This window comes from Heterodontus francisci, chromosome 34 (assembly GCF_036365525.1).
Source record: "Heterodontus francisci isolate sHetFra1 chromosome 34, sHetFra1.hap1, whole genome shotgun sequence".
Lineage (NCBI taxonomy): Eukaryota > Metazoa > Chordata > Chondrichthyes > Heterodontiformes > Heterodontidae > Heterodontus > Heterodontus francisci.
The window spans coordinates 32,059,250-32,072,966 of record NC_090404.1 but is presented as its reverse complement, the minus strand read 5'-3'; the positions used below and the strand labels follow the sequence as shown (position 1 = coordinate 32,072,966).

The following is a 13,717-nucleotide window of genomic DNA, read 5'->3' as shown; positions in this document are numbered from 1 at the left end:
TACCTATCAAGCTGCAAGCCTTTTGTGGTGGGAGGAAACTGGAGTACCCAGCGAAAATCCATGCAGACACAGGGAGAACTTGCAAACTCCACACAGACAGTACGCAGAATTGAACCCGCCTCATTGGAGTTATGAGGCTGCGGTGCTAGCCACTGTGCCACTGTGCCACCCAAAGACATGAAGGAATATGAGGATAGTGTCGGGGAAAAAGCATTGAAGTGGGTGATCAGCCATGATCGTATTGAATGTGTTTTGCACTGATGTGCCTGGCTCCCCCATCATTGAGGAGGGGGATATTTGTGAAAACGCCTCCTCCTGTCAGGTGTTTAATTGTCCACCGCCATTGCCGACTGGATGTGGCAGGACTGCAGAACTTAGATCTGATCTGTTGGTTGTGGGATCGCTTAGCTCTTTCTATTGCATGCTGCTTGCGCTGTTTGGCACACTAACATCCCTATGTTGTAGCTTCAACAGGCTGACCCCTCATTTTTATGTTTGCCTGTTTCTGCTCTTGTCATGCCCTCCTACACTCTTCATTGAACTAGGGTTGGTCACCCGGCTTGTTGGTAATGGCAGAGTGGAACACGGGGAATGCTTTCCTTCCTGTTTATTAATTTCAGCAAAAAATGTTTCCCAAAAGTTCAAACAAGTTTCCACCTCTGCTTCCATTTCTAATGACCGGTGAAGGGTGGAAATTTCCACAAGGAGAAGGCAAAAAGTTCTGGGAGAAAAGCAACAGTTGTTCATTCTCACTCGCATACTCCAACCCATCTTGTCATTTGGGAATGTGCGCCAGTTTATGAATTGGTGATAATGTATGGACAGTAGGTTGTTTTTTGGCTTGATGTCAGCTGCCCCTGTGTCTGAAATGCCACCGGAAAGCATGACATCAGATAAATAGTTGATTAAATTATTGTAACCCGGGGGTGTTTGGTGACCGACTTTGACTCCCAGTCTGCTTCAATTTTAAAATTGTCATCATAATTTTTCACATCCCTGCATGACTTTGCTGTTCCCTATTTCTGCAGCCAGCTGCAGCGCTATGATCCTCCGAGATTTCTGCTTTAGTTCAATTCTGATCTTTTGTGCCTCCCTGATTTCCATTGCTCCATCATTAGTGACAACTTCTGTTGCCAGGATACTACGTTCTGGAATTTCCTTTCTATTTCTCTCTTCTTCTGTAATACTGTCCTTAAAACCTACCTGTTCACCAAGCTTTCAGTAACCTGGCCTTCTCTCATCTTGTATGGCACGGTGTTTGGCAATGCTCCTGTGAAACGCCTTGTGACATTTTATTGCATTAGAGGCGCTATTTAAATGCAAGATGAGATTGATGGTTTCACAGAGTCAGAGAACAGCACAGCATAGAAAGAGAACATTTGTCCTATCGAGCCTCTGCCCGCTCTTTCAAAGACTGATCCAGTTATTTATTTATTTTTTTTATTTAGAGATACAGCACTGAAACAGGCCTTTTGGCCCACCGAGTCTGTGCCGACCATCAACCACCCATTTATACTAATCCTACACTAATTCCATATTCCTACCACATCCCCAGCTGTCCCTATATTTCCCTACCACCTACCTACACTAGGGGCAATTTATAAAGGCCAATTTACCTATCAACCTAGTTTCAGTCCTTGGCTGTTTCCCCACATCCTTGCATTATTCTCCTTCAGGTATTTATCCAATGCCCTTACGAAGGATCCTGATGATGATGATGATGATGGCCGATTCTTCATAGGCGATCATGGAAAGCTTGTCTCTGTGGTAATTGGTATTATCTTTTGTGATTGGAGAGGCTAATTTTTCATCTGCAGTCTCTTCAACAGTTGAGGCATAAAAGCCCCGGGTTTGGAGGTTCTATATTGTAAGCAGACTCCTTCCGCTGTCTGCACACGTCTTCAGCAACCTCATGTCTGTTTGTTTTAAACTTGTAGGTTGCTTTCCTATCTGTTGTGTGACAACTGTCTCTGTCAGCAGCTCCTGCTCCCGCACCAGTCGGTCAATGCCAGCCAGAGAGAATTGTTTTTTCAGCTGGTCTTTGAGGAGTTTGTGTAGTGCACCTTGATCTCACTTATCGGACCATAGTTCACCATAAAGCACTGCTTTTGGCAATCTGGAATTCTCCATATGTGACACATGTCCTGCATAGTAAGAGAATGCATTCAATGCTGGGCATACTGGCCCTGTTTGTGATGTAGTCCTACCATCTAATGTTCATGATGGGTCAAAAAGCATTGATGGAAGCATTTGCTTTCGTTTACTGCACAGCACCCATGATTCTAACCCATAAAGCAGGGTTGTGATGACAACTCAGATCTTCGTAGAGATGTAGGTGGTTTAGCCAGACAAGCGTTGAGATGCAGATGAAGGAGCTGTTGTTATGGGACCGTCGCTTGTCCATGACTTTGTTGACGATGGCTTCATTTGAGATAATGCGACCTTGATAGGTAAACTATTATACTGCATTGAAGTTCATGCTTTTAATGCTGAAATGTGGTGCATTGCAATTTCCTCAGGACTCTGGTTGATCTGGCACTTTGGTTTTCTTTGGGCTAAAAATAAGGCAAAAGGCATTTGCTACCTGAGAGAAACAGTTTACAGTGAGTTGCATTGCCTCGTACATATGTGCCAAAAAGGTGCAATTGACAGCAAACCGAAGCTCCACAATAAACTCTTCTGTGGCTTTGGAATTTGCTGAAGAGACTGTGTCTGATCAGAAGCGGGATTTGCCCTCTGTCAAGTCTGCCTTTACCTCTGGAAGCATCATATTCCATAACACATGCTTAATTAACACCATTGGAGATATAAAATTGTCTGACAGGGCTCCATTCTGTTTGATCTTGCCTTTATGGCCTTCGTGCAGTTGACAGAGAATGTTGAGAAACCTTGGAGGGCACTCCAATCCAGATAGTATCTTCCAAAGTCCACACCAGCTGACTGTACCGAACGCCTTGGTGAGATCTACAAAAGTATCATACAGACTCATGTTTACTTCTCTACACTTCTGGATCAGTCTCAGCACAAAAATCATGTTTGTAGTTCCCCTATTGGTACGAAATCCGTACTGACTTTCATGCAGACTTTCTTCATCTATTGTTGGATCAAGTCTATGTAGAAGTACTTTATCCAAGATTTTGCCTGCAATGGATAGTAAGGTGATGCCTCTATAACTTGAACAGTAAGACTTCTCTCCCTTGTTGTTGCAGTGTGAAACTACCATTGCATCACCAAGGTTCTGAGACACTTCCCCTTGCTCCTAGAATACTGTAAACAGATCTTTAAGCCTACCAAGAGGCATGGCCAGACTTTTACACCTCTGCACCCTGAGAGTGGGCTAGGAGATGGGGCATAAAATTAGGTGGGACGCAGGGTCTTCCAATCCCGTTGTCTACCTTGACACTGCTATTTTATCAGTGGCAGGGGATATGGCAAATGGCCCATCTGCCCCACGCCAATTGAAGCCCTTAAGGGGTCAATTAGTTGCCTCATAGCGGTCTCTTTGCGCTGTCACTGACATATTACCAGCAACCGACGGGTACTTCAGCACCTGAGCAGGCCGTTCAGCAATACCTGGCGGCCTCTTGCGGGCCAGGGAGGGCCTGCTGATCGGGAACAGTCTGTCCCATGGAGGGCCCCCAGGGGTCCGGCAAGCCCTTGCGAAATTCCCCCCCCCCACCCGCCCTACAGTCTGATAATCCCAAGCTGGAGCCCTGCCGATTTTCCCTGGCGAGACTTGATCCCCACATACCTCTTCCGGGGCAGCCTCCATTCTTGCTGTTCCTGGCTGGGTGCGCCACTGGGAATGGTGGCGCTGCTGGGACGGAGGAATTGACGGCAATCTGACTGGCCAGAAGCTCTTGTGGACGGGACTTCCTGCTTCAAAGGGGTGGAAGTACCGACCGTGATCAATTAAAGGCCGGGGGCCTGCAAAATTGCTGCATGGTTTCCATGTCTATTGGAGGCGGTCTCCCCTGACTTTTCAGCCGGTGGGCAGGGCCACTGACTGAACATAACATTCCAGCCCACATTTCCTCCCAGTTAATAGACATTGGCTGGAATCCCATTTATTTCGAGGGCTTTGTGTAACTTTTATTGTTGCAGCGTTCTTAAATTCTTCGTGGGTTGTCAGTTCAAGAGCTTTGATTTCACTTTCTTCGGAGAGACCTCTGCGATGGACTTCTCATGTTTCAGCACCGTCTGCTGGTCACCAAATAGGGTCTCAAAATGTGCTAGCCATAGGTGCAAGCTGGATCCTTTATCTCGGAGCAGAATTGAGCCACCTGAAGATTTTAATGGTGCCTGCAGCTGCTGGGATGGTCCATATACAGATCTCAAGGCTCCGTAGGAGGATCTTACATCTCCCATATCTCCATACATTTATAACCTCTCACAAGCGCTGTCCACCAGCTGGTTTGGATGACCCGGAGTTTGGTTTGCAGAGTGCTGTAGGCTACCCTATATGCAGATTTTGTAGCCTGGTCATCGGGGCAAGGAAGTAATCTATAAAGGCAGGAATGCTTCCTTTGAAGGAGCTCTTGGATTTTCATGTCACTTTTATCGAACTTATCTTGGTTTCCTCTGGTTAAAAAGCTAACAACTTACACAGTTGTTTTTTGTAGGACGGGTTTCAACTATTCCCACTGCTCTGCTGGGTTTATATCACTGCGAAGTCTGTCTTCAAGCTTTCTCTGGAAAACAGCTTTTACCTGTGGTAGCTAGAGTCTATGAACTGGTAGTTTCCATGTTTGCGGGCCTTTCCTTTTGGGTGATGGGTTGATTTTGAAGACAACGTTAGCTCAAACAGCCTGTGTTCGATGTAGCAGCCAGCACTGAGCATAACGCTGGCGTGTAGCACGTCCTGTACATCATGATTAACTTTCAGGAAACAGAGAATGGGCATTACTTGGTCATTTTTGGGTTGGCACGATGTGACGAATGGCGTGCCACAGTTATCAGTGCTGGGACCTCAACTATTTACAATTTATATGAATGACTTGGATGAAGGGACCAGGTGTATGGTTGATGATCTTTGCTGTGACACAAAGATTGGTAGGAAAGTGTTTTGTGAATAGAACATAAGGCGTTTGCAAAGACATATCGATAGGTTAAGTGATTAGGCCAATGTTTGGAAAATGGAGTGTGTCACAAGAGTTTTTTTTTTAAACTCAGAGGTCTGTGTGCCTTTAAGAACTGGGAGAAGGGGGTGTGCTGTGAGGATGGAATGTTGACACTTGGTGTTTGAAGTACAGTCTGCAAAGCGTGCATCTAAGCAACCAGGAAGATTTATTACTGTCTTGTGACTTGGTTGTTGAAAGCTTAGTTTCACTTTTGCGTTGAAAAGGCAATTGCTGCTGGAGACCTGTGTTTTGAAGACCAGAAAGCACTTCTGTCGGAAAGGAAGGCTTATCTCTCCTGTAAAAAAGGGAATATTACATTTGAGTCGGGGCTGTGTTCTGCCTGGAGAGAGAAAAAGAACCCTGTGGAGGAAAAGACCCAGGAAATGAATAGTGCCTACACTTTGTGGAAGAACACTGCTTGAAAGCCCTGTGTTTCGGGTGTGGCAGATTGCTGTTACTTCCAGTCTCAAGAATCCCTGCCTCAAGAGTGAGTCCTGTTGCCTTTTGTGCTTTTTGGACATCCTGCAAACTCAAGAAAGTTTTTACTGTTGGACTGCTTCTTTAACATGTTAATAGACATGTTCCTACAACGTTTTTCTGAAATATCTGTGTGACGCCTGCTGCAGAAGAATTGTCTTGAATGCCTACCCATCAAAGATGGTTCATTAATTTCACCAGGAGGGACTTTGTGCGGCATCTGACTACTCGATTCTGGGACACCTCACTGATCCGAAAATATCCTTCCAGGCTGTGACAACTAATTATTTTATTATTCATAAGAAACTGTTGAAACGTAAACGAACCTTTTAAGACCGGTTAACGGTTGTTTTTTGAATCTATGAGGGTTAAGAAGAATACAAGGTTATACATTCTTTTCCTACATTTGGATTTATCACATTATCGTTTAAAACTTGGTTTATTAATAAATTGTTCATTTTGTTGTTCTTTAATGAAACCTGGTTCGGCATGCCTTATTCTGGAAGATAAATTAAGTATTTCATTTGGCTAATTGCCAGTAGGTGGGAAGCATTACTAATATGCTGTGACCTGTGATGGAGTGGAACTGAATTAACAGTGCATTACACCCGCCTTTTTTGTAACAAGTGCAATGTGGGAAAATGTGAACGTATCCACTTTGGCAGGAAGAATCGTAAAACACTATTTAAATGGAAAGAAATTGCAGAAATCCGAGGAACAGAGGGATCTGGATGTCCAAGTACAGGAATCGCAAAAGGTTAGTATGCAGATTCAGCAGGTGATTGGAAAGACAAATGGAATGTTGCCGTTTATTGCAAGAGGAATGGAATATGAAAGTAAGGGCGTTTCGCTAAAGTTGTATGGGGTATTGGCGAGACCACATCTGGAGTACTGTGTGCAGTTTTGGTCCCCTTATTTAAGAAAAGATATAAATGCGTTAGAGGCCGTTCAGAAAATGTTCACTCAACTGATACTTGGGATGGGGTGGGGGTGTTGTGGGGTGGGGTGGTGGGTGAGTTACTTATGAAGAAATTTTGGACAATTAGGATCTGTATCTATTTGAATTTAGAAGAATGATAGATGATCTTATTGAAACGTATAAGATCTTATGGGTACTTGGCAGAATGGATGCTGAAAGGATGTTTACCCTTGTGGGGAGACTAGAAATGGGGGGCACAGTTTTAACATAGGGTTTTCCCATTTAAGATTAAGGATTTTTCTCTCGGATCGTTGTCAGTCTGTGGAACTCTGTTCGCCTGAAGAGAAGTGGAGGCAGGGTCATTGAAAGTTTTTAAGGCAGAGGTAGATTAATTCTTGACTAACAAGTGAGTCAAAGGGTATCCGGAGTCGGCCAGAAAGTGGAGCCAAGACCACGATCAGATCAGCCATGGTCTTATTAAATGGCAGAGAAGGGTCGAAGGGGCCGAATGGCCTATTCCTGCACCAAATTCGTATCATGTTGGTGCACTAAAATATAATCCAAAAGTTGGCAGTGTTTTCACTGGGATGCCTTCAGGTGGTCTTAAATCTGGCTTTCTGCTGGAATAGTGAATTAGTGATTTTGAAGTAATGCTCCGTGCAGAATTCCAGCAGTTGTCGACCACTGTCATTATATTTGCCATGTCTGCCCAAGACAACTTGCCAATGCTCTTGGTAACACCAAATCTTGTGTTGAAATCTCCAAGTATGATGAGCTGATCTTTGGAGTCAACATTCAGAAGAATGCTGTGCAGGTAACAGAAGAAGCCTTCTTTTGTTATTATATCAGGTTGTAGGGTAGGAACATATATGCTGATAATGGTGGTGAACTTGTTGTCCTGGATTGTTAGTCATAAGGATATGAGTGTATCAGAACAATTAACAAAAACAAAAAAAATGGCGAGGTTCTGTTAGTGAGGAGTTTTTACTCATAAAACCTACAGTTGAGAGACGTCATTCAACCTTACCTTTTCCTTACTTGAAAAGTAGACCTGCTCCCTTGTTCGGTCAGTGATTCCTGTTGTGTGAAATGAGCTTCACCAAATGATCCTTTGTCAATGTCCATCCAAGTGAGTTCTCTGGATAAAAGTGCAGAATGTCTTTCAGGGTGTCTATGGTCATCTGCAACAGACATTGTACAAACATTCCAGCAGGCAAGTTTCAAGGTGTTTTGTCTCTTTTTGCTTTTGTTGAAGTTATTTCTTTCTTCTTCAGTGCTGTACGTACGAACATACACGTTCGGAGCAGGAGTAGGCAATTTGGCCCCTCGAGCCTGCTCCGCCATTCAATCAGATCATGGCTGATCTCTTTGTGTTTCGAATTCCAAGCTCCCATCTATCCCCGATCGCCCTTGATTCCCTTGCCTAACAAGAATCTATCTGCCTCCGCCAGTAGGATATGCCCATTGGCAATTGTAAGCCAACGAGATGAGATGAAACCAACAATATTTTCCAGGTGTGTCTCCATTCGTAGCAGGCAGTGTTATCCCGAGAGAAGGCTGCTTGGTCACTTGGCTGTCGGATGATGTTGTTATATCAGATCAACAGTCTAACAACCCATACTACTAAGCCAGATCCATGCAGGATGCATGCTGTGGCTGCCAGTGCCATCTTGCACATTCTGGGTTTGCCTCTCCATTATCACTGTAGGAATCTTCTTCCTTCCTGCGCTAAGCCTGTTTAAAGTGGAGCTAAGCTCGCACAAACTAATTGCACTGTTTAGGTTGTGTCACTCCACAGTGGCTCAGCAGGCTGAGGTGGCTGCAGCAACTGCAAAGCTGTAGGTGTTATGTCAGAGCGTCCTTCTTCTAGTCTTTGAGTTGAGACCGTGCCTTCAAGGCAGAGGGGTTATTTGCCCTTAGCTATGTTTCTGGTTGTCAGTTCCTTTGTACTTGGGCTAACGCCTGTGAGACGTGGAAAATCGCCTCCATGTGTTGCCTCCGTGGTCGTTGAGCCAGGTCTCCTCCACCCAGTCCACTGGAACAGTCTGAATGCTCACAGGAGTAAAGTGTGGGCTCCGCTGAGTTTTGGAGCGGGGGCCGTCGCTCAGTGAAACAAGCCACTAACAGAAAGAGCCGCTGACTTCCCTCCTCTTTTGTTGCTGCCATCTTGTAGCGCCTGTTCACGTCTAAGTGCCCTAAAATTCTGCAGAAAATGTTGGAAATACTCAGCATGTCTGGCAGCATCTCTGGTAACACAAACATTGTGGCAACAGATGCTGCCAAACCTGCTGAATATTTCTGACATTCGATATATTTATTTCTGACGAAATATCGCATCGCTGACGTGGGCCAGCCCACTTTGGCAGTAACTGTGTTGAGTTGGACCTGTGTGAACTGAAAGTAAATGTGCTGAATAGGATCGTGTTAACTCAGAATGTAAACCTGTGGAACTGGACCTTTGCAGACTGAATGTAACCGCACTGAACTGAACCTGTACACACAGAATGTACCTATGCTGAACTGGATCAGTTTAAACTGGTTTTAAAAATGCTGAACAGGACCTAGCCACGCTGAAGGCAACGACAAAGAACTGGACATGTTCAGCACGGAAAACAATCATGAAGAACTGGGCCTGTGCACAAAAATGTAATCTGGCTTAACTCGACCTGTCACACTGAATGCACAGATAGCTGTGCTAAAGTGAGTTCACAGTCTCAGAGAGACCTGGAACCACGTTGCACGTGATCCGGCTTCACACGGATTGAATAACGATCAGATGCCTTTTCCCTTAGGACCAGACAATTTCTGGTCAGTTATACCTTGTGCTGAAACCATTTAACTCAGCATAAAGGGGTTTAAAACCGATAATTCCTCATCTACAACTCTCACTTTCACGATTGCAACCGCTTATTTAGCTTTTCACTATATTTTATGAAGAAATATACCGGGTTTATTCTTCACTCTCTGGGTATTTCACTTTACAGCCATGTCAGATCCCTTGAAAACTATTCCATGCTATGAAAACATAAACACGAGCTTGACATCAGCTTCACTAATGTGTCTGTTTCAACTAGTGTAATTAATGTAAAAACAAACGGTTTAATTATCTCCCTGGAGCCTGACATCAGATATAAATGCGACAGTCTGTAAGTGCAATGCGTTCACAGCTTCTGATAGAAATGCACGGATCAGCAAAAGATCTGGTGTTTGCCATTTACTATCCCGTCCTTGCAGCTATTGGGATTCCAGGTAAAGTATTGTAGTTAGTTATTGGTTGTGGGAATCAATACAGGTGATACAAAGCTAGGAGGGAAGGCAAACTCTGAGGAGGACACAACGAGGTCGCAAAGGGATAAAGACAGGTTAAGTGAGTGAGACAGTGAGAAACTCTTTTTTTTTAGGTGTGGAACTTTTAAATATTGATTCTCAGAGGGGCATGTGTGCACACGTACAAGAAAAAGAACCGAAAGTTAGCATGTAGCTACAGCAAACAATTCGGAAAGCAAATGGCATGTTGGCCATTATTACAAGGGGATTGGGATGCGAGAATAAAGCAGTTTTGCTACAATTATACAGGGCTTTGTTGAGAATGTACATGGACTATTGTGTCCAGTTTTAGTCTCCATATTTAAGGAAAGATATACTTGCCTTGGAGACAGTATAGTGAAGGTCCACTAGATCGGGCCCGAGGATGAGGAGTTGTCCAGTAATGAGAGGCTCAGCAGATTGGGTCTATATTCACCAGAGTTCAGAAGAATGCGAGTTGATATCGTTGAAACATACAAGATTCTGAAAGGTCTTGGCAAGGTAGACACTACCAACTTGTTCCCCCTGGCTATGGAATCGAAAACACGTGGGCACAGTCTCAGGATAAGGGGCAATTATTTAGACCTGAGGTGAGGAGAAATTTGTTCATTCAAAGGATACTAAACCTTTGTAATTCTATACCCCAGAGGGTTGTGGATGCCCCATCGTTGAATATATTTAAGGCTAAGGTGGGAAGGTTTTTGTTCTCTCGGGAAATCAAAGGATATAGGGAGCAAGCGGGAAGGTGAAGTTAAAGTTGAAGGTCAGCCATGGTCGTAATAAATGGCGGGACAGGCTTGACGGGCCGTGTGGTCTAATCCTGCTCCTATGTATTATGTTCATTTGCCAGTCGTTCTTCTCCAACATGCCAATATTTTTTCAACCATATAAGAGCATATTTTCTTCAATTTAATAGGATAATTTCTGCCATTTAGACCGATAACTGATCCCATTTACCGGTATAATTTCTCTCCTTTGACGGGACATTTCTTCTTTTTAACTGGTATTAATTCTGTCCATTTACAGTACGCTTTTCACCACTTTCCCGGTATTAATTCTCTATGTTAACGATTTTTCTTCCACTTGCTGACATAATTTCTCGTCATTAATGATTTACAGGCATACTTTATTTTAGTTTTACTGGTACTGGTATAATTTCTCCGCTTTAATGGTGTACTATCTTCCCTTGGCCAGTACTATATCATCCCTTTAATTATGCAATTTCTCCCATTTGCCACTACAGTCTCAACATAGTTCTTTATTTTATCGACACTGCTACTATGGGTGAATTATTACACCGTTATCACAGTCTAAACGTAGTTCAATTGTGTTATTTACACTGTTACTATGGGTGAATTGTCATTGTTATCACAGTGTAAATGTATTTCCATTGTGTTACTGACATTGGCTGCGACAGATTAATTCCCAAAAATGATTCATTGGTTGAGAATATTGGGCCAGTGAATAATTTCTGGCTGAATTTAATAAATGAACTTACTGAACAGACATTAATTAGCATCGGGTTATTGATAGAAATATGACAAATGTAATTGTGATCGTTTTATGAATGATGAGTGTTTCCGTCAACTCACAGAGCACAGTGTCTCCGTTCTCAGTCTCTGACTCTCAATGGTTCAGCCCAGCTGTCCTCTTCCACATTAGCTGCTGCTGATTGTTGTACATGACTCCTAATTCCAGGTTGTCCTTCTGCTCTTTGCACCTGGTAATCTCCCAGACTCTCCTGTCTTCATTGTGTTCTTCACATTGTGTGAGGCCACATAAATGGTGTAATTTCTGGCATTTTGGGGCACAAAGTTTGAATTTCCATATTCAATACAGGACTAAGTTTATCGTTTATACCTAAACATAGCACAGTTCAGAGGAAGTGATGCATTGTAGGAGGGATCTTTCTCCAAATGAGACCTCGTCAGCTGCCAGTTCCGTTGGTTCAAATCAATACAGAAGATCCCGGGTGACTTTCAGGAGAAGGACTGGAGTTATCACTGAGTTCTCAACAACATCTTCTCCACAAAATCAGAAAACGCTAATTGTCTGTTCACTCCTCTCTTTGAGAATCTTATCAAGCAAGTTGACTGCGAATTTTTCAACAGTGAATGATTGAACAGTAATTCTTTGGATAGAGGAATTTATGATCCCCAGCGGAATATAATCCATTTATTTTTTCCCTACCTACTTGTAGTTGCCACATTTAATGTCTTTTGTTGTAATATTTACCCTCTGAAATGTTTTTTGTAATGGTTTATTGTCATTTCGTCTCAAGTTATTATTCCCACATTGATATTGGTGGGTTTCCAAAACCTTGTTAATCTCCATTAGGTTTATTTTATTTTAAATGTTGATGTCATTGGCCTGACGTTTTGTTTTATCCGGGTGATTACTTTACAAGCAGGAACCGAGGAGAAGGGATAGTGTCTAACAAAAAATCATGTATCAAATCTGTAAATTTCGTACAGGACTCTGTAAAAGTCAACAGAATTTAGTCGGGTGTCGGATTAGTAACTATCCTCTTCCTGCTCTGTCTCTGACACGTCCAATCATCCTCTTTCCCTTTCCTCTCATCAGTCTCTTTCTTTCTTTCTTTCTTTTGTGCAGCTAACTTGTCAGTAATTGTGACGCTGACCCGAGGAAAATGCGGTCTCTCCAGATGTATCGTTTACTACCTGGTGGCCATGTCTGTGACGGATCTCCTGGTCATGATCATTGCTGTGATATTAAACCGGATTGCTGGTATTTATTTCCCAGCCAGTTTCCTCTCCATCACACCATTATGTAGTCTCCGTGTTGTCCTGTACATTGCAGCCATAGATAGTTCTGTCTGGTTAACGGTCGCTTTCACATTTGATCGATTTATGGCCATTTGTTGCCAGAAACTGAAAATAACATATTGCACCGAGAAAACGGCAGCGCGGGTTATAGGAACTGTCTGTACACTGAGCTGTTTAAATAATACATTCTGGTATTTTATATATGAACCTTTTGATATAGTTAACAATATACCCTGGTTCTGCCACGTAAAAATTATATTTTACACGTCACCTGCATGGACCGCATATGAATGGATTCACCGCATTTTAACACCTTGTCTCCCATTCATCTTTATTTTACTGCTGAATGCTCTGACTGTCAGACACATTCTCGCGGCCAGTAAAGTCCGCAGGAGACTCCGGGCCCACAGCAATAGAGAGAATCAGAGTGATCCAGAAATGGAGAAGCGTAGAAACTCCATGGTTCTACTTTTTGCCATCTCGGGCAGTTTTATCCTTTCATACTTGTTACTTTTTATAACTTTCGTCTACATCCGAATTGCGAGGATTAGTTATTTTTCTGGTTCCAATTTCAAAGAATCAAATTATATTCTGGAGGAAAGTGGATATATGCTTCAGCTTTTGAGTTCTTGCATCAACCCGTTCATTTATGCAGGGACCCAAAGTCAATTCAGAGTCGAGTTAAAGAAAGGAGCGAAATTTCCAATTATTCAAATTTTTAATATGTTTAAATGATGAAAATAACAAAATGCAGCATGATTTGCACATTATTTTCCATCCTTGCTCCCCTTGGCCATGACAGTCAGGTCCTTGGTTTGCTGGTGCACTTATCCACTGTGTGATTTTAAAAAATGTGAAAGGAACATTGCAATAGCGGACGGTTCAGTGTTCTGACATATTCTCAGTTAGTTTCCAGTTCTCTTCCTCGTCTTGACTCAGGTCTGGTGCAGACGCAGCAGCTCAGAGGGCCCAAGGGACAACAAGTCCGACCCTGATCTGTTATTGGATACCAAATTCAACTGTTTACTGCAGGGACCACGATATTCCTCCTGGGAATAGTTTGCATCTTGAGGGTAGGATACAATGTGAAATAAGAATATCGTCCCCAT

At 43.1% G+C, this 13,717-nt stretch overlaps 1 protein-coding gene across 1 annotated transcript; it reads left to right on the top strand.

Annotated features, from left to right (window-relative positions):
• The first annotated feature begins 9,671 nt into the window (after window positions 1-9,671).
• On the top strand, window positions 9,672-13,343 carry LOC137348798 (probable G-protein coupled receptor 139). The gene is made up of 2 exons (XM_068014041.1): window positions 9,672-9,765; window positions 12,436-13,343. The coding sequence occupies exons 1-2, from the start codon at window positions 9,672-9,674 to the stop codon at window positions 13,341-13,343; spliced, it is 1,002 nt and encodes a 333-aa protein (XP_067870142.1).
• Window positions 13,344-13,717: the final 374 nt, after the last annotated feature.